This window comes from Hibiscus syriacus, unplaced genomic scaffold, assembly GCF_006381635.1.
Source record: "Hibiscus syriacus cultivar Baekdansim isolate YM2019G1 unplaced genomic scaffold, ASM638163v2 tig00110206_pilon, whole genome shotgun sequence".
Classification (NCBI taxonomy): Eukaryota; Viridiplantae; Streptophyta; class Magnoliopsida; order Malvales; family Malvaceae; genus Hibiscus; species Hibiscus syriacus.
In genome coordinates this window covers 402,861-424,121 of record NW_024062627.1, presented here as the reverse complement: position 1 = coordinate 424,121, position 21,261 = coordinate 402,861, and the positions used below count along the sequence as shown (strand labels likewise).

At 33.4% G+C, this 21,261-nt stretch overlaps 1 protein-coding gene and 1 pseudogene across 1 annotated transcript; one reads left to right on the top strand and one right to left on the bottom strand.

Annotated features, from left to right (window-relative positions):
* Positions 1-5,528: 5,528 nt before the first annotated feature.
* LOC120219365 lies at positions 5,529-6,991 on the top strand (annotated as a pseudogene).
* A 5,454-nt stretch (positions 6,992-12,445) lies between these two features.
* LOC120219226 (NLR family CARD domain-containing protein 3-like) lies at positions 12,446-18,698 on the bottom strand. Its single transcript, XM_039216070.1, has 19 exons — positions 18,578-18,698; positions 18,158-18,271; positions 17,808-18,074; positions 17,206-17,418; positions 16,812-16,870; positions 16,471-16,608; positions 15,727-15,801; positions 15,534-15,617; positions 15,363-15,424; positions 15,080-15,149; positions 14,311-14,386; positions 14,076-14,206; positions 13,729-13,788; positions 13,547-13,621; positions 13,330-13,434; positions 13,148-13,243; positions 12,977-13,057; positions 12,787-12,888; positions 12,446-12,635 (listed from the first exon to the last, which is right to left on the bottom strand). The coding sequence occupies exons 1-19, from the start codon at positions 18,696-18,698 to the stop codon at positions 12,567-12,569; spliced, it is 1,998 nt and encodes a 665-aa protein (XP_039072001.1). The 3' UTR covers positions 12,446-12,566.
* Between the last annotated feature and the right edge of the window lie 2,563 nt (positions 18,699-21,261).

Below are 21,261 nucleotides of genomic sequence, written 5' to 3'. Positions count from 1 at the left end.
GTTGGATAATAATGCAAGCAAGATTGAAACACAGAATGGAATCATGAAGGTGTTCCGTGGAGCGCTTGTGGTGCTGAAAGGAGAAAAGATAGCAGCAAACTTGTATATGCTGAAGGGAGAGACTTTGCTAGAAGCAGAAGCCTCTGTTGCCTCATGTAGTTCAGATTCTGTAATGCTATGACATCAGAAACTTGGACACATGTCAGAACAAGGAATGAAAGTCCTTGTAGAGCAAAACCTACTTTCAAGCTTAACAAAGGTAACACTTCCTTTGTGTGACCATTGCATAACAAGTAAGCAACACCGGTTGAAATTCAACAAATCAAATTCTAGAGGCAAAAATGTTCTAGAATTGGTTCATTCTAACGTATGGCAAGCACCAGTTACATCCATAGGTGGAGCAAAATACTTTGTCTCATTTATTAATGACTACTCTAGGAGATGTTGGGTGTACCCTATTAATAAGAAATCAGATGTGTTTTCAAATTTTAAAAACTTCAAAGCGCGGGTGAAACTTGATTCTGGAAATAAGATCAAGTGTTTCAAAACAGATAATGGAGGAGAATACACAAGTGAAGAATTTGATGACTTTTGCAGGAAAGAATGCATCAAAAGACAGTTCATAGTGGAGAACACTCCTCAACAAAATGGAGTGGCGGAGCGGATGAACAGAACCTTGTTAGAAAGAACAAGAGCAATGTTGAGGGATGCAGGCCTAGAAAAATCATTCTGGGCAGAAGCAGTCAATACCACCTGTTATTTGGTGAATCGAGCTCCATCAACTGCAAAAGAGCTAAAGACACCAATGGAGATGTGGACTGGAAAAACAGCTGATTATTCAAACCTCCATGTATTTAGAAGTATTGTGTACGTGATGTACAACTCCCAAGAAATCTCAAAGCTGGATTCAAAATCCATGAAATGCAAATTCTTGGGGTATGCTGATGGAGTCAAGGGGTATCGTTTGTGGGATCCCACTGCCTGTAAAGTGATCATCAACAGGGATGTTATCTTTATAGAAGATAAACTACAAAGAAAAAAAGACGATGATAGCGTTGAAAAGTCAGAGACTACACAGATACATGTGGAAAATGAGGTTGAACAAGGAGATTCTTCTGAAGCAGAACCATCACATGATGAACAATAACCAGAGAGTTCTGAAGCACCAACAACTCGTCAATCAGATCGTATGAGAAGACGTCTCAATTGGCACTCACATTATGTTATAGAAGGTAATATTGCATACTGCCTTTTAACAGAGGACAATGAGCCATCAACATACCAGGAGGCAATAAACAGCTCAGATGCTTCACTGTGGATGATGTCGATGCAAGAAGAAATTGAAGCCCTTCATAAAAATAATACATGAAACCTTGTGACACTACCACAAGGAAGAAAACCAATTGGTAACAAATGTTTATTTCAAAATCAAGCGAAAAAACAATATTGCTTATTTAAAAATGAACCTTTTATACATAAATATATCATTATTTATAAAGATTTTATATGTATAATTTTTACATCAACCAAAATATTATATTATCTATTAACTAGAATGTTATGTAAAATAAAGACAGACCATATTAAACTTATTTTTATTTTACATAGTCGAAATGAATGTTATTTTTACAAATAATCTTAAAAAAATATTGCTTTCATAAATAATTTTTAAAAACAATATATTTAGATAATAAAACTAAATTAAACAGGTTAAAATTAATTAAAAATTATAATGTTATATAATAGATATTAATATGTTGAATTACAAAATCAGTCAATCAATTGAATTAATTGGAAACTCATAATTACACTATTTTGTTTTGTTTTGTATTTTTATACACATTAAGATAACATGAGGTGTCCTTTTAATATCCTTTAACCCTACTATCACCGCTTTTTTCACTTAAATATATCTAAAAAGATTATTTACCATATTAACATTCATTTCGTAATATTTCTCAATTTAGCACTTTTTTTGTACGGCGTAAGTATAAAACATTATCTACAAGAAACATTTTCCGTTTATGTAACATAAAAAGATCAAAAATCTGTAAGCAGGGAAGAGCTCCCTTAGGCCCAAGGACTCCGGTCATGTTAAAATTTATATATTTAATATAATTTTAGTTTAATAATATTTTAGTTCATGTAAAAATAAATATTTAAATTTAAAAAATATACAAATTTATTAAATATTTAATCAATTAGGGGTCGAACTAAATAATGATAAGTCTGTGTTCTCAATTTTTTTGTCACAATTTAAGTCATTGTAAGTTTTAATATTAGGCAAATTAGAAGTTGTATTTTAAGTTTTAAGTTTTTTTTTTAATTTATGGTGAATTCAAGGTAATATATGTACAAAGACTTTCAATTATTTGACAATAAACACTCATACTCCTACATAGTGCCTGAACTCGGGACCTCAAAGATAACAACAATCTCTTAATCACTAAGGTCGTTTCGTTCATACTGAATTTTGAGTTTAAATTCCTAACAAGTCTTTAATTTTTTTTAAATAGTCTAATATTTCGGCCTACGCCAACATTTAATTATGGCTCCGTCCCTGTAAGTTAAATCAAAACGAAAGAAAAAGAATGCTAGTCAAAATAAGAAAGAAAATTGTATGAATTTTATATAAAATGAATAAACATGTGCGGTATATGTCAAAGACACGTAATTGCACGAGCACAAGCACGAGTCAAATTAAACGACAACGAAAAAGCACATATATTAACCCATATTATTTAGATATGTGAATTTTCAAGTATTTATTTGCTGAATGATTAAACATAAGATTAATATACATCGTCGTCATCCTCCAAATCGACTAATGCTTTTGTAATTATTTGCCTTGATACGCACCATGTGTTTTTTTTTTGGACAAAATTCACATATTTTTTAATATTTTAGATTTTTTTTATCTTTCATTTTGATCTAATCTGATCGAAATTAACAAAAGATATTTATCGTAAAATGCACCTTCTTCCACATGAGCAAAAGATATTTTTTGCATAACATATCTTTATCTTCGTGGTAGAAATAAGTATTAGATTGGAAATTATATAATATTAATTGTCATTTTGATAATTAATTATTTTTAGTGATATTTAATGAAAAAGCCTTTATCACCTTCATTAAGAAAAGAAATGAAAGGAAAAGCAAAATACTACATACTAGGATACTGCTAAGCCCACATCTTTGACCTCGAATTTGGTGATATTCTTCTACTTATTTTCTTTTTCTTCTTTCAAGAGTAAATGATTTTTCACTTCTCCATTTAATAATTTAAACAAATTTAAATTCTTTTAATATGTATAAAATCATAAAAGTTACAAAAATTTCATGAAATATATCATATTAGGGTTAATTTTAATATTATTTCTTGAACATATTATCATCTGATTTTAGGGTTCGAAAATTGTATGTAATTTAGAGATTGTATGAAAAGATTTATGTCAAATAGATTTTTCTAATTTTATTAAAATATCACATGAATTTTTTGTTTGAATTAAGGTTAAATAAAGTTTTATTTAAAATTATGTTAAACATTGAAAATATATCTAAAAATTGGACATGATATTGTTGAATTGTGGTGCTACATTTATAAGATTATTCAGCCGACCAAACCCAGTTCCAGGACAAATTTTTTTCTTTGAAATTAAATACATTAGAGAGTAACATTGAATTAGTGGGACAACTCAAACTCATCTTTTATGCTTCACTTTGTTTCTTTCTCAAGTTGTGTTTGCAGACCTTGCAATAATTATTCACATACAGACATTCTTTTAAGCCACACCGTGCCTTAAATCCATAGTTTTAATTGTTTTGTACTTATTAGAGATGGAACAATAATGTAGGTAAAGCACCTTAAAAATAATAATAACCCTATCCTTCACCCTTAAGATTGATATAGATGGAAAAAAGAAGAAGATTGATATGGATTAAACACAGGAGTCATGTTTGACAAAAGATTGTCACTTTCATCATTTAATACGTGAAACTGTGATGACCAGCATTTCACATGGCATACATTAATGGACCCACGTTACTCATACACGATTTCAAACTTTGGGATTCAAAATTCAACCACATTTACAAGACTGGAAAGGTTCCCAAACAAATCTTTATCTATATTTTTTCATGACTCGTTAAAATTATATGAAATCGAGTTCATTGTCAATGTATAGTTGATTCACAGTGTATGAATTTGTATACTGCCATTACATCAAATATAAATAATTTTAAATTAAATTTATTTCAATCAAAGTTAACTTGACGTGGATAACAATATATTAAAATTCAAAATGAATAAAATTATAAATTTGAACACTTTAACCGTGAATTTCTCAAATTTTATATTGTTTAGATATATAATTTTTCAAGTGTTTAGATATAGCTTGTTAAACACACACATATATATATATATATATAGTGAATGATTTGAAGACAAGATTAATATATTTGTGTTGTTGCTGTCATTTAACTTATGCTTATGCTCGTGTAATTACGTGTTTTTGACATACATGTGCGCATCTATTTTTTTTATAAAAACTCATATGTATCTTTTTTTTTTTTTTGTTATGTCATTTTAGCTCAACATCTAAATTACTGTCACATAAGTAGAAGATGTGTTATATAGAAACACTCTCAAAAATGCTTTTCATGTATTTTTATCTTACATGATAAAAAAGAATACAAAAAATAATGAAAGATAGATGTTATTTTAGGGGATGCCTAACACATTCATCGTCATGTTATCTGCCATGTTGTTTTCATTTATTTTTGGGAAGACAAATCATAAGTGATGCAATTTAAATTTTAATACAGATAATATCATGTGTAATATATATAAATATTTCACTTCTTTTAAAATTAGAAGAAATCTATATTTATTGGGTGGCTAAATGTTATATTTTTAAAAGATTTATATTCAAGCACGAAATTATGTTATAGGTGGAGGTGTAATTGCTCCTCAACTTGGATGGTATACCTTTTAAACTATCGGTAGTTTTAAAACTATTGCAAGCTGTTGCCCCTCTTATATTTTCTAGTACAATTGTTTTTAAGATACTGTGAGTTTTAGAATTAATAGAATTAAACCTCAACTTTAAATTTGTCTAGTTTAATTATTATTTTTAAAATATTTTGAATTTTAAAATCTATGAAATTTTTAAAATTTAATTATTATTTTAAGTTTTATTTGTTTTAAAGTTAAATAATTTACTTTCTTATAATTCAATTGTCCCTGTGAAAGTGTACGTACTATGAGTTGATTAGAAAAGGATTGGAAGTGATATTAAGAAAAAAAATGAAAGAAATGTATGATTGCGAGCGTAGAGTGTTGCTCAGCATATCGCGGATAAGGCGGTGGAGATGTCCAACCAAAGGAATCTCACACGCATGCATCCTCCTATTATTATATCTCTCTCTCTTTCGTTTTGGACAATACACCAACCTTTCTGCAATTATAAGTTCAAACCCTTGACCCTTTAAACTCACCCACAATTTCATTATTTTTAAATTTCAGTTTATGTTAATTACATCAATTTTAAATGGGAATTGACCAAGGGTATATAAAAAGTTGGTTGGGAAATGAGAGAAGGCCTGCTTCTTCCTCCTATTATTTTGTGTAGGAAAAGACTGCTTCTTACTTATTAACCCTTCCTCCTCCTTTCCTTCTTCCTTATCCTTCAATCTTCCATCTTCTTCAACACAGATGGGGAATTGTCAAGCCGTAGATGCAGCGGCGCTGGTGATACAGCATCCGTCCGGACGGCTGGAGAGGTTATTGGCCGATTCCGGCAAGTGAAGTCATGAGAATGAATCCGGGTCATTATGTTTCTCTCATCATTCCTTTGCCTGTGTCTGAGGACGAGCAAGGGAATCGAGATCGGAATACGGTGCGTTTCACTCGTGTTAAGCTTCTTCGGCCCACCGAAACTCTCACCCTCGGCCATGCTTATCGCCTTGTCACTTCTCAAGGTACCATGCTCTTCACTTTCTTCCTCGGAAGCTTGGGGGTTTTTCAACCTGATTGTTGCTTTCCATCTTCTTTGAATTTTTAACTTACTGCTGTTTCCTGTGCCTTCAGAGGTCATGAAGGTCATGAGAGCAAAGAAGCATGCGAAAACGAAAAGGGAATCGATGAAAAGTTGCAGCAGCATGGACAAGAGAACCCGAGTTCAGGAAGAAACTCTGACGCAGAAAACACCGACCAAGTATGTATCCAGTATCCTATTTTTTTCCGATAACTCTCGAGTCAAGACTTCGAGTAAGCTCAAGTTTGGAAAACCAGCAGCAATGTGCAATTTGATGAACATGTGTCCAGAGATAAACCTTTTCAGCATGGCATGTTAAATAATGTCATGTTCCATATATCTTCCCAGTTATGAAACCTGTGAATATGGCTTCTCAGACAAGTATTACCCTCTATACTATAAGCATATAATCATATGAAAAAGATATCATGAAATTGTTCAACAAAGTTTTCATCTGCTATCAGATTAGAAATAGAATACTACCTATAAACTGTAAAAAAGTTGGAAATAGTTATCATGTTCCATTCTCATTCAATCCTAAACACTTAAGGTGCTTGTTTTAAATTTTGCAGGAACTAAAGCAAGAAAGACAAAGCTCGAGGACAACACCTGCAAGTGCCGCTGCAATGAGGTCAAAATCATGGCGGCCATCATTACAGAGCATCTCAGAGGCTGCAAGTTAATATTGATTTGTTTTCAGGTTTCATTTGTAAGGTGTAGATTAGGTTTTGAGAATGGCAATGAACTGCCTCTTTTGTTTAATGAAGACCCCAAAATGGGGAAAATGGACATTCACCAATTGAATGAAGGTGAAACCGAGATTTTCTAATTGGAATCAAAGCTCCCAAATTGAAATCTGTTTCAAGAAATAAAAAACACATGTATACTTCTTAGTTCAGAAGATCCTCGGAACCTACACTGCAATATTCTGAAATGAAATTAGGATTTCCAGTCTTTCACTCACTACTTCATACAAACTCCAAACTTGATCAGTAACTAAAACTACAATGTGATGATAATGTGAAAAAAATGTTATGAATTATGTGGAGGAAATCATTTGGGAGAGTTTGAGTGCCAAACCTCCCAATCATGATTGCCATAAATTTGGGCCCATAACAGCGACGACCGAGCAGCCACAGGTGCCCCGGGTAATTGCTTCTCCTTCAAAGCTACAAACATATCCGTGAAAGGCTCCACCAGCAGTGTTCCAGGTCCTCCATACTCATTGTGCAAGAAATTGTTAAATACCTGTTTTCAACAATAGAAAATATTAAGCTTTTACAAAAATTCTAAAGTTTCAGATCAGAGCTGAAATCTTCTGCAAGTAAAGCCTAATACAGGTAGAAGTAACCTTCAACACAAACTATCACACGTACGTTGAGCCAAATTCACAGAGAAATGCCAACAATGGGCCAAACATTCAGACAAGGAAGAACATGACTAGCTGTCAAGAAAAGAGCGATTTGTTATTTTCTTGCCAGATATTTCTTTTCCAGTTAATTATTGAACATTTTCCAGCTCAATTTAAAAACTAGGCCACTTGAAAAAAAGGATGAAGAAATGTTTGAGATAGAAGCAAAAGCAATCATTGCAGATAAAAGCTATGATCAATAAGAAATAAGCAGTTAAAATAAATTTGTCTGGATTGAAAGATTAAAACCACCATTCTCAACCTGTTGTACGCTACTATGATTACAGGGGATTAACATGGTAAGCTTAACTAGTGATCATTATCACCATTGACCGCATGCTCCTTTTCCCCTGTATATCCCAACATGTACATTTGAATGGAATAAACCTATTTGAATGTCATGACAAGGAAGCCAGAAGTGATAAAGTTATTGTGAGCGATGCTATTGATGTTTGTATTTCAATTACAGAGGTGGTTGTGTATTTCACGATAAAGAACACTTTAGATCAATAATAACCAGTTTTCAAGAAAGGAAGCGAGATGTCTCTGCTAAGTTTCAATGGTTTCCCAGAAAAAGTAATCAACGATATGATTTATCAGAACTGCCTACTTCTCACACATTTGTACGACTCCGTTTTCTAGAAAATCATTCCCACTTTCTCAACAACCCCTTACCCTACAATACTGCATGAGCTTTGCAGACTAAGTTCCATTTCTAATTAAAGTTTCCCAGCTCTGCCAAGTAGGTAGTTAATAAAGTATGACATAATCAACTCAAACCATGTTTTAAAATAAGTCAGAAACAGACTGGTTCAGAATATACTGTTAACTCTAGGACCACATGTTGCATCAGCAGTTCAGCACTTACCAATAGAATGATAACATCTTTCAAGTATGATGAAGCCACTCGCATTATCAAGCATGCTAAAGCAACTTGTGCACCTATGCTCTACTGAAGTCCCTTGATGTAGAACTCTGAAGATTTTAATTAAAATTAATGCATCATATTTGTTTAATATAAAACGTTAGCCATGAATATTGCAATTTAAATACACAACGGAGTAAGACTATTATAATCAATATAAAAAAAAAAAAAAGCATGAGTCTATTTTTCATTCCAAGATCTAAATTCATCGCAGGGTTCATTGAAGTTTCAAGGAATGAATTCTACATCTGACACCATGTCATCATGCAATATCGTTAACCATCTTAGTTCATAATACGTCCATGAATCTTAGGTCGTTACATATCAATTTAACAATAGGATGAAATGGGATCATTTTAGTTCGTTGAGATAAGTTGGTTACGCTGTCACTTTTACTTTTCTTTATTTAAGGCTGCTGAGTCAGTAAGCCCTTGAGAATGTCAGTATATGATAACTTTGTTGAATGGGAAATACACAGGAATACTTCCAGAAAATGTATATTCTCTCTGTTATATTTATCTTGCTCCTCTCTTTCAGAAATTTTCTCCTCCACATATTTTCGTCTTGTTTCTAGCTTATCGTCGATAACATAGGTTTTCTTGAAATCTAACATGTCCATTGAGATGATAATTCAAAAGACAGTAGATATCTCAAGAAAATGGTCCAAATATGAGTCATGATACTGTTAGTAAAGGTGGGATATTGTCAAATAACTCTGATCTGGGTCATGGCAGGAGAAGAAGTATAATGATATCCCTTCTCCTGATGGTCTAGGGCATATTTTGATTAAAAAAAGAACAAGACAAGAGTTTTAAAGTTGCATCATTTTTTTCAAGCAGTTGCATGTCTTTCTTATTATTAGGTATAAGACACTTTTGCAACAACCTTTCAATACTTATTTCTGATACGAAAAAGAGCCTTCCTCATTCATGAGCATGTTTAATCAAGATACCTCTGGAAATTAAATAATACTTCTTCTAAGAGCAATTAAGCTACGATATGGTTCTAGTCTTGGGAAGGAAAGATTTCCTTCATAACAACACTACATTTCCCTAGTAATCCAAAGTAGGGGTGTTCAAATAACCGAACTAATTCGGTTAACCGACCGAACTGAATTAGTTTGGTTAATTCGGTTCGGTTATCGAATTAGTTCGTCGGTTAACGGTTAAGAAAATTTTTAGAATTCGGTTAACGGTTATTTCGGTTCGAATTCGGTTAATTAATCGAATTAACCGAAATTAAATTTTAAATATTAAATATATTATTATATATAATATATGGGCTCAGCCCAAACCATTTAAAACCCAATTAATAATTTAAGATCCAATAACTTTTAAACCTAAATCAATATTAATTAATTAAAAAATTATATAAATTTTTTATTTTATAATTATATATTATTTAAATTAATTGTAAACTGTTTTTTTAATTAAAAAATATTAAATATATTATATATAACATTTGGGCTAAGCCCAAACAATTTAAAACTCAATTAATAATTTAAGATCCAATAACTTTTAAATCTAAATCAATATTAATTAATTAAAAAATTTATATGAAATTTTTATTTTATAATTATATATTATTTAAATTAATTATAAACTTTTTTTGAATTAAAAACATTTAATTTTTATATAAATTAGAAAATTTAAAAAAAATCGGTTAATTCGAAAATTAACCGAATTAACCGAAATCCGAAATTAATTCGGTTCGGTTAATATGTTTAAAAAAAAGTTCGGTTCGGTTAACGATTAAATAAAAAAAAAAGTTCGATTAATTCGGTTAAAGGTAGTTCGATTCGATCGGCCACCGTTTTAACCGAATGAACACCCCTAATCCAAAGGCTGAATTACCGTAGTGAAAATCCAAAAGTCAGTAAGTCATCCATTGATGGAGAGCTCAATAAGAAAAATAAACTGAGCGCATAGTGATTGTATTATGTAATTGGATTTCAAGTATCAAGAAGTTGAAAGAAATTTGGGGTAATTAGTTGAAAACAAGTTTTGCCAGCGCAAATTCTTCCAATTAGGGGTGAGTAAACTCGTAAAAAAAATTCTAAATTTGAGTAGAGTTATAAGATAGAATTCGAATAATTCGAAATTTTTAATAATTAATTGCTTGATTTTCAAGTTCGATTCTGCATGATATATGTATATCACATATGAAAAAAATATGAAGAAATATATATGTATAACATATATGGTTATAGAAAACCATTTAAATTGGAATTAAATAGTATCATAACATTGTAAATATTTACAATTAAATAAATAGAAACTCAACAAGTCGACTCGAAAAAAAATTTAAATAATATTTGAGACTTTGAGTTATAAAATAAATCTAGAGACTCGACTAATTCAAAATATTTTGACTCAACTCGATTAAATATTCACATATACTCCCAAATAATCTATAGGAAATGAATCATCGGAGCTCCGTATTCATTACAAATACGTTCATATAAGAGTGAGTATGAACTTACAGCTTCCGCAAACTCAGGCATAGGTTCACAGACAGAGCCAAAATTAAATATTGGTATAGTTGAAATATTAGATTATTTAAAAAAATAAAAAGATTTATTAAGTATTTAAACTCGAAATTTAACATGAATCAAGCGACTTTAGTGATTAAGAGATTGTTGTTATCATTGAGGTCCCGAGTTCAAGTACGTATATAGAGATATGAGCGTTCATTATTAAATAATTGAAAGTCTTTGTACAAATATTACCTTGTATTCACCTTAAATTTAAAAAAATCAAAACACAAAAGACAATTTCTAATGCTAATATTTAAATTTACAATGACTTAAATTGTAATTAGACAAAAATATGATAACACAAACTCATCATTCTTTAATTCGACCCATACTTTATTAAATATTTAATAAATTTTTGTATTTTTTAAATTTAAATATTTATTTTTACATAAATCAAAATATTATTAAATTAAAATTATATCGAATATATAAATTTGAGCTAGAGCCGGGGACCTTGAGCCGTAAATAGCTCGGTCCTTGGATAGGTTCAGGGTAAACTTATCCTGGGGATGCGAGGCACGAAGAGGGCTAAGGGCTTTTACGGAAATGAGTTTCGGAGAGAGGATTAGGCAAGAGAGAGCAAATGAAGGGTTATGAGGAAGATGAGGCGGGTGTAGGTTAAGGCCGGCGTTGCGCGGGATGTGAAAGGTGGTGGTTGGGGTTTTGGCGTAAGTAAAGGGTGGCTGATTACAGACCAACTAACACGCAGATGGCGCCATTTCCGGTGATGGATTGCAATCGAGGGAGTTTGGACTTTTAATTTGACTTGGATTTGATTGGGCCGGGTAACTGCTAATTTGGGGCTTGGGTTGCCATTGTACGTTATAGTTTCAATTTTGATTACAAAATTTTAGGGATTCAGGTTAATATTTAGGTCAAATTATAATTTTTATCCTCCAATAATTCTAAAAACTAATTTACTTTTTTTCAAACTTTTTTAGCCTCAAATTTTTTAGTTTTTTTATCAAATTGAACTAATTGACAAAAGAGATAAAGAAAAAATAACTTGCAACAATGTAAATAAATTAATAATATTTTATTATAAATAATATTAACCAAATTATTATAATGTTTTTAAAATAATAATATTAAGTTTTATAATGAATAATATCAATTTTTTATTACAAGTCTTATAATATTATAAAAAAAAACTTAATATTATTATTTTCAAAATATTACAATAATTTAATTAGGTATTATAAAAAATATTAGCATGTCCAATACATGTATATAAATATGTAAAAAACAAAATATGACAAAAATAACAAGAAACGACACGAGTACAAGTGGGTGAAGCTAACAACTTCAAATCATATTTAGACACCTCCTGTGAACAGAAAAACATGTTTAAATTGTTCAACATGAAGAAGAAAAAAAGTCCACTAAAATAAGAGGAAGAAAACTGTATGCTACTATAATCCACAAATTACAGCCCTTCATGCTTGTAAACAACTATGTTCGGGACCAAAAATGTCATTACTGAAGCTAAAATGCAGATCTGTGCGTCAAAATTTTCCATATGTACCTCTTGTAGTGGCTAGAGCTGAATAATTTAAACAAAAAAAAAAAGTTGGAATTCTCACTGGCACATACAAAAGGAAGAATAAACCAAAAATCTGATTGTCGAAATAACTATTTCTCTCAATTGAGAGACAACTCCTAGAAGAAAATGTTGACTTCCCTTTCACTCATCTCGTAAACATGATCTCTTGCATCGCTCAATGCACTCTGTACGATATGAAGAAAAACCAATGAGTTTAGACAGGTCAGAAAATGAAGGAATATGAACATGAAAATAGGATTAGCTGAAGGAAATGGTGAAAAAAGCCACAATTTGTTGGATTGGAATTGAAGATTTTAGGCGAGGAATAACGATTACCTGCCCAAACTTTGTAAGGAAGTTGCTCGCAAGGTTGAGCGATGTTACTGTGACATCTTCATTGGCCTTGAGTGCTTGAGCTATAGCAAAAGCACCATCATCCTACATAGACCAGCAAGTCAAATGACACAGCAAGCAGAAAGTCAAGAAATGAAAAAAAAATATACTAACAACGAAAAACAAAATTTACCCTAATCTCATTGAATCCCAAGTCAAGTGAAGTTAAAGCTTCGTTAACCACTTTCAAGCTGCGAGCCAGGCAGGCTGCACCCTACAAAATAGTGTACAATAAAGCAAAAATTAAGATTCGATACCCATGGTAGTCTAATGAAAAACATGGAGTTTATCTGCAGGGACAAACTTCATCTCTAAGTCCATTTGCTCGCAAGTCCAGAATCGATATGGTATTATTATATCTCAACATATCTGCAATGAACTCTGCACCCTTTGGTCCTATCTACAAGAGATGCACTTTAGCATTATTATACATAAAAAAAGATCAACGAAATCAGTTTTTATAGACATTAATGGATGCTAGTTTACCTGACACCAACCAAGCTTAAGTGTTCTCACGTTTCCATGGAATTTAAGAACTTCAGACAGAGCCTTTGCTCCATCTGCTCCAATGGGATTATAACCAAGTTCCAACTGAAGAGGGGAAAGAAAAAAGAGATGGAAGTCAATCATGTATCCCAAATGGAGCATAGAAAGGGAGGCCTAAAGGGAAGCTGAAGTTGATTATCATAATGAAAGGACTCACATTTGAAATGACAGCATTATCATTTAAGGCTTCAGCTATCGCACCAACCCCCTTGGCTCGAATATTATTTCCACCCTAGAACATTAGAAACAAATTGTTGCCTTAATATAGTTTTATCCCAAAAATTAATTAAATATCCAAAATAATTTACAAGATAATCTAAAGAAGTATTCTCTTCTCACCAGGTCTATGGTTGTTATTGTACGGTTTTCTTTCAAAGCGTCAGCAATTTTTTCTGCACCCTGATAATTTTCAAAACTTTGTATCAATGAATTTCAACTCCAAGGTTCTACACAAGTGTTGGCATTCAAATTCATTGTGATCATAATTGTCAACAAGGTCCAACATAGAACATATCCAGTAATATATATATATATATATATATATATATATATATATATATATATATATATATATATATATATATATATATATAGTTCTTCATTGGTTGCCCATGCTTAACTCTTATAAATGTAAAAACTACAAGTGAAAAACTTGGCATATTGACTGTGTTTAATTTATCGAATACCTCATCACCAATGTCATTCATGTAAAGGTTCACCCATAGCAAGTTCTTGCTCCTTTTGATATATTCCGCGACGTGAAAAGCGCCTTTTGCAGTAATTGAGTTGTTCCCAAAGTCCAGAAGGGTAATTTTTCCTAGAAAGAATATGTTTGTTAGACAAACAGCTGCAATGGGCCAGGAAGGATACAAGCCAATGACTACACCAAAAAGAGAAGATTCAATATAACAAAATATAAACCTTTATGTGAAGATAAACCAGATATCAAAGAGCGAACTCCATCATCACCAATTGAATTTCCATGCAAATGAAGTTCCTGAAAAAACCTGAAGGTAATACAATCGCTGTATAATAGATCCATGAACAAATGGAATATACCCGTTTCACTCATTTTCTTTGTCCTCTTTCCTTCTTTGGATGTCCCAAAATTATGTTCACTTTTCTTTTATTGAACACTTAAGCTTTGCCAGCTATAGTGTAAATAAAAATGGAATGATGAAAAACTAGAGAAAAAATAGAAAGAAAATGTTTTCCCCTTTCCACACAGTTTTAGGTAGCACAAACAAAAAATGGAAAGAAAAACTAATTATTTCAATGCGTTGCTTTGTAGAGTTTAAAAAATTGGGGGGGGGGGATTAAAATTTCAAAAAATGCATAATCTTATAAATATCCATATACTTGTATCTGTCTCTTATTTTCTTTCCTCTTGTCATCACATTTTCTTACTAAGCACACTTGAAAATTTATTTTCTTTCCAATTTTCCACACTCCTCTTTACCTCTGTCCACTTTTCCGTTCACCTAAGCATACAAGCGTCACTGCTCTAACCACAACAGCATTTCATCAAATACACACAAAGGACTCTAATGCTCCAAACCATTACTTAAGTACCAGAAGTAATGTTAAAATGCCAGCACAAATAACATTAAGGGTGTGAAAACCACTGGACTTTCATCATGTAAGTTCAGAAGTCAGAACAAACAGAAGTGGAAGTAAATAAGAAATGTACCCGTAATGACTTGTTCCCTTCCAGACCTTTGGCCAATGCGTTAGCCCCCAGAGCACCTCCATAATTACCACTTGAACAGTAAAATTATGTCAGATCAGAAAGATTTTCAGATGCTGATTAAAAAGGAAAAATAATCCAGATGTACCAGAAGAAAAACAGATTTTTGCTCTATCAAAACAGTTCAAGAATAGAAGGCACACTTGCCAGCCTCCCAATACATAACCTGTTGCATAAGAAACTTGAGAAATTTGTAGAATACAGAATCCGGAAGACTTTAACTTACTTTAGGTGTAAATGCCGGATAGTGTTATTCTCAACAAGAGCTCCCGCTAAACTTGTAAATCCCTATCTCCATTCATTTAGGAACATAGAATAAATGAATAAACAAGTTTGCCACTTTGCTTAACTGAATTTGAAGCAACGTTATAAGGAAAATGGTAAGGCAATTTCTTACAGAATAGTCAATCATATTGTTATTAAGTTCAAGGACACGTAAGGTTGAATTTTTCTTCAACAACTCTGCAATTGCCTTTGCACCCTGCATAGAATAGCGATTCAGCATTAAAGTTCATCTCAACTGCAAAGGCCTTCAGTTGTTCACAAATCAATTCCAGGGAAATCAGAGTGGATATTAACAGAACGCTAACCTCATCCCCTAAGTCAACACTGTTTAGCTGGAGCTTTTGAATGCTACCATTGTTTACCAAAATATCGCATAGGCACTGCAGGCAAACATAGATTACTTGAAATATTCACCTGAACATTAACAAAATTCTCAGCAAAAATGTAAATAGCCGAAAATTGGCACAAACAACATTTAACATATATTTCAATGTAGTATTCCCATTTGAAATATTAGGAGCCTTTTGTTTGGGAAAGCATATAGTAGGAAGTACAATATTGCTTCAATCTATGTTTAACATGCACCCAACTACATCATAATATCCAATGGGATTCAAACATCCATACAATTTATGCAGCAGTCTCTACCTTTGTATGTGATTCCATCCCATTGTAGTTCATTATGACATTATCAAATTAAAAAGAAATACAAGCCACATAAATGAGTTTACCAATATAATGTTATAGGAATGTGAATGAGAAAGCACCGTGCAAGAATGAAAATGCAGTAACCATAAAATACTGTTGAGAAATATGAAAGAAACGGGAATCTAGGAATGTAAATGATAAAGCACTGTATAAGAATGAAAATTCAGTAACCATAAAATACTGTTAAGAAATACAAAAGAAACAGGAATCTCCAGATAGAGACAATATATCCCTATAAATATTAGGTACCTAAATATAGGCAACATATCCCTCAATGTTGCAGGACAGGATCATTTAACCATTTTATGTTGTCAGTTATATCAAGGAGAATTTAGTCTGACCTTTACTCCTTCATCTCCGATGGGGTTTCCAGAAAGATTAAGTGTTTGCAATACCATATTTGCTTGAAGAACACCGTCAAAGGCTTTTATTCCTGTGGCTGTTATGCCATTAGCAGCAAAACTTACTTCCTCGACAATCTGAAAAGAAGTGTTCATTCAGAGAATGTATAACCAGGAGCGTCAATGCTTGCTTCAAAGTTTCAATAATGATATAGAATATTTTGTAGACAATACAGTGACAATGAGGATCTAACAGGAAATAAGGTACAAAACCTCAATCATAATAATAGGCAACAATAAAATCGTAGAACACGGTCAAATAAAGGCTAGGGAAGCATAACCTGATTGTAACCTAAGCTCTCTGCAAGAAAAAATAATCCATCATCTCCAAAGTTGCGTCCTAATAAAAATGTAACATAAGGTGTATCATGTTCATTCACATGAAATGAATTTGTATGTGATAAAAAATATATTGCACCTTAAATCCAACTGGATAACTTGTAGCAACGGTAAGGAATGAAAGCAATGACACCATAAAGAAAATTTTCTAAAAGACTACTTTTACTGTCCATTAATTGCACCTCAGATCATTGTTACATCATTAAACTCAACACGAAAATTAAATAGGATTAAAATAGGTGTTTTACTTTATCTATGAAAATAGTCTACAATCAAAAATGTTAAGCAGTATGCTACTCCCTTGCCTACATCTATTCAAGAATTCAGTCAGCATACCGGACATGTCAACACTGTTGAATGTCCTGAGTTCCTTGGCAAATTCATTGAGCGTCTGCGTTGACTGTCTCTCAATCTTAGCAGCAATTCCAGACAATAGGTTTGTTCCTGGACCAAAAGACCACTTCACTCCTTGTGATGGAGATTTAGCTTCCCCCGATGAAGACCTTGATGGATTCGGCGCAAGGAACTTTTCCACCAATTTCCATAAAACTGTCAGCTGAAGATATCAATTAGGTACACATAGGATGAACATAACAATGAATATGTGCTGCACTTACATAAACGTGCCCAACAAGTTACAGTGCAATCTTAATAAAAGGAAAAGGGGCATTCCAAAATGCCATTCATATGCGTAGCGCATCAGAAAGCAACTGTAAGTAAGGTATAAGAATTGACAAAGATTTGCTTTAAGACTAAAGAAATGCTGATATGGGATTAAAAATCAAATGCAACTAACAAATGTAACAGTTATAACTATGGCGACATCCGCATCGTAATTATTGACAATTTTCGTGAATTTATAAACAAAAACGCAATCAGTTAACTTCCTTCTAAATTCATCATCCGCTAAAAAAAAGAACAGAAACGAAAATCCATACCGAAAGTAGCAGCGACAAAAACGCCAGCGGGCACCACATACGTTGCAATCCGCTTCACAGGAGCAGTACCAAGAGGCTGCTGAGACTGCGACTGTCTGTAGACGCGCCGCCTTGCGCCTCCCTCTGCACCGTACGCTGCTGTAACCACCAATCTCTTCGACCTCGAACCACGTCCCGTAGTAATAAACCAAGCGGTATCAGGACCACGCCAGGTTCCGTGGTCCGAAGCCAACGCATCAAGCCAAGCCTCTGCTTCTTCGGAATAACCTTGGAATAACAAAACGAATGAACAAAAAAGAGTGAGCTAACCATCTAACCAGATTTTGAAAAGGAGAGCGCGTGAGAATTACCTTGGGGTGAGAGTAGAGCGAGAAAGTGGAAGGGAAGGCCATGAAAGTGGGAGGGGAAGTTAAATGCGCATAAAGAGAGAGCGGTTGCTATGGTGCGCCTACTGCTTGGGCTTTACAGATTAGAGAAAATGTAGGGATAGATAGGAACGGCGAACGGAGCTCCAGAATGTTGTCAAATAAAAAAGCCAAGGTTGTTTCGAATTGGGTTTATGTGGGGCTGTTTAAGAATGGTTTAGATTTAAGTGATTTAAATTTTAATTAATTTTTAGTAATATAATTGATGTTTTATTAAATTAATTATAAAATATTAAATTCATTTTTTAAAATAGTGGGTTTTTGAGGCGCTTTCCCGATATATCACCTATATATTATATATTTTCCTGTCAAGCACTATTTAGATTATTTTTCCCGATCTAACACCGTTTGCAGTAAGACGCTCCCCTGCAGCGCGCTTTACGCTGAGTTGGATACACGTGGCTATAGCGCGGCCCCTGGGATGCGCCTTACTCCACATAGGGTTATAGCGCGGTGCAGGGGACATGCTTTTCAATTATCACATACTCAATTATCTGACATGCATAATGCAAGGGACGGTGCAGGGACCACGCCTTGCATAATTTACTCAAACTTCTCGGCTTTAAAGCATCATCTCTCGGCTATAAATAGCTCTCTCCCCGTAAACTCTCTCACCAACAATACTTTCAACCAGTAAATAACATCCGATAATCCTCTTATATTTGATTCAGAAGTTCGTTCGATCTTTCGTTATAAGATAATTTTGTTATATTATTTTTTATAATTTATATGATTATTGTATATATAATTGTTTTCAATAATTTATGTGTTTGTAAAATTGGAAAGCGGAGCATACGACGAAATATTTTTGCGGTGCAAGATTATTTAAATTATTTACGTTCATGTGTAAAAAATTTATTGTGTTATATTTTCGTTCATATATTATTTATTTAATCAGGTTTGTTTCAGTTGTTTTTTTGCATATATAATATTGTCGCACTTTTAAACTCTAAAAATGGCGCGACTTTCAACTATTGTTTATTATGATAGAGAAATTCAAGAAGATGAAACTGGCGTTGTTTTCATATCAAATGAGCGTATTAAAATAACATTCAAGAGAAACATAACTCTTGAGGAGCTGATAACGAAGATTTCGAGGAAGGTTCATGTTGGAAGTAGTAGAAGAATGTCGTCGTTGCAGTACATATTTCCAACATCATTATTGTCATTAACTTATACAGCATTCGAACTATCGAACAATGATGATGTTGAAATGATGGTTGATTCTCAAAGTAATTATTCAGACGCCGATATTGAGATGTATGCAAAGTTTGTTCAAGTGTGTGCTGTTCGGGGTCAGTCATTAAGCTCCCATTATGGGCTGGCTGAACAAGTTAACAGCCCGACTACAATAATGTGTAATGATTTTAACGTTATAATGGGAAATCCGCATCATGGTGTCGTCACATCAACTTCAATGGGGAGACATTTATCCGCAACTCTTTACGATATGTACTGAGGTGGGTCCACGAACAATCCGTATGGCAACATCGCGTCCAGTTCAAGGGGAAGACATTTATCTGTAAATTTCTTTAACCTTAATATGGAGATGTCATCGACGTAACAATATGTGCAGTTTCCATTTGACACGATGGCTTCAAGCTCCAGGGGGAGGCATTCCACTGCGAGCTTTTTCGATATCAATGTCGATATGCCTTCTAGTTCAAAGGGAAGACGTGAAAGTAGTAGGTTCTTTGACCTAAATGTGGAGAGCATGGAGGAACAATCATTTCCACCAGAAGAACCGCTTCGTGAGCCTGGTGCGGATGGTGCTGAGACTGGACTATTCATTCACCCATAATCACCGCAATTCAACTCCGATGACATGTAGATGAAGTTCACTCAAATGTGGCACAAGCTGACCATCCAGTACACATGTATGAAGCTGATTATGGTGCAATGTATGGGCCAGAATTTGCGGATATGTCTCATCTCGGTAACTATAGATATTACTCATCAATAAATAATGGTGAGTTATCTTTAGGCATGGAGTTTTCAAGCAAAGAAGAAGCGATGATGGCTATAAAAATTACAATATTCGTAATTCTGTTTAATCGAGAGTCGACCGCTCCGCGATACAAAAATATGTATGCTACTGTGTCTGACGCGAAAACGGATGCAATTGGACGGTTCACGTATCGAAGAGGAAGAGAAAAAATAACAGATGGGAACTAACAATATACAATGGTCCTCACACATGTTGTGTTGGAGGGGTCAACCAAGTTCATCCCAACTTGGACTCTGAAGTGATATGCCAAGTCATCATGCCCATGGTAAAAGCAAGCTCTCATATAGCTGTTGTTGTGTTGATTTCAGCTATATAATCGCAGTATGTGTACAATGTCTCCTATAAAAAAGCTTGGTTGGCAAAATAAAATGACATTGTCAAACTTCATGGCGAATGAGATGAATCTTAGAACGAACTTTCAGGCTTGTTTAGGCTGGTGTGGAGGTTGAATCCTGGATAATTGTGGACTTCGAAACCTCCTATGCATACCATAATGATCGAGTTCTTCGCGATCGATGCTAATTCTACCGTGTTTTTTGGACTTACCCACAGTGCGTTAATGTTGTCAAATATTGCAAGCCTGTGGTCCAGATAGACAGGACTTTCTTGTATGGAAAGTGCAAGCAAGTATTATTATTGGCAGTTATCCAAGATGACAATCGCAATATTCTTCTAGTTGCTTTTTCTCTTGTTGAAGGAGAAGATACAGATTCTTGGGCTTTTTTCCTCCGAAACTTACGTGCTCATGTTATCACGAGGGAAAAAAGCTATGTCATTTCAGATCGCGGATTCAGATCGCGGAGCTGGGATCAAAGCAGTAATGGAGTCTTTGGGTCTAATGTGGAAACCACCCTTTGTCCAATATAGGTATTGCTCCGACACATTGCTGCGAACAACCATGGAAGGTACAAAAACAATGATGAGTGTCAATTAATTGTATGCATGGGTAAGTGAAACTGATGTAGTTTGTTTTCTTTCGATCATTTTAATTTTGCAAAGAAAACAAGTTAGTAAGTTATAC

Excerpts from the sequence above, each read along its gene's own strand:
- LOC120219226 (XM_039216070.1), bottom strand. The coding sequence starts at position 18,698 with ATGTCCCCTGCACCGCGCTATAACCCTATGTGGAGTAAGGCGCATCCC. Across the intron at positions 15,802-16,470 it reads TCGGAGATGAAGGAGTAAAG|TGCCTATGCGATATTTTGGT; the intron begins GTCAGACTAAAT and ends GTTTGCCTGCAG. Across the intron at positions 13,058-13,147 it reads CAAATGGACTTAGAGATGAA|GGTGCAGCCTGCCTGGCTCG; the intron begins GTTTGTCCCTGC and ends ACTATTTTGTAG.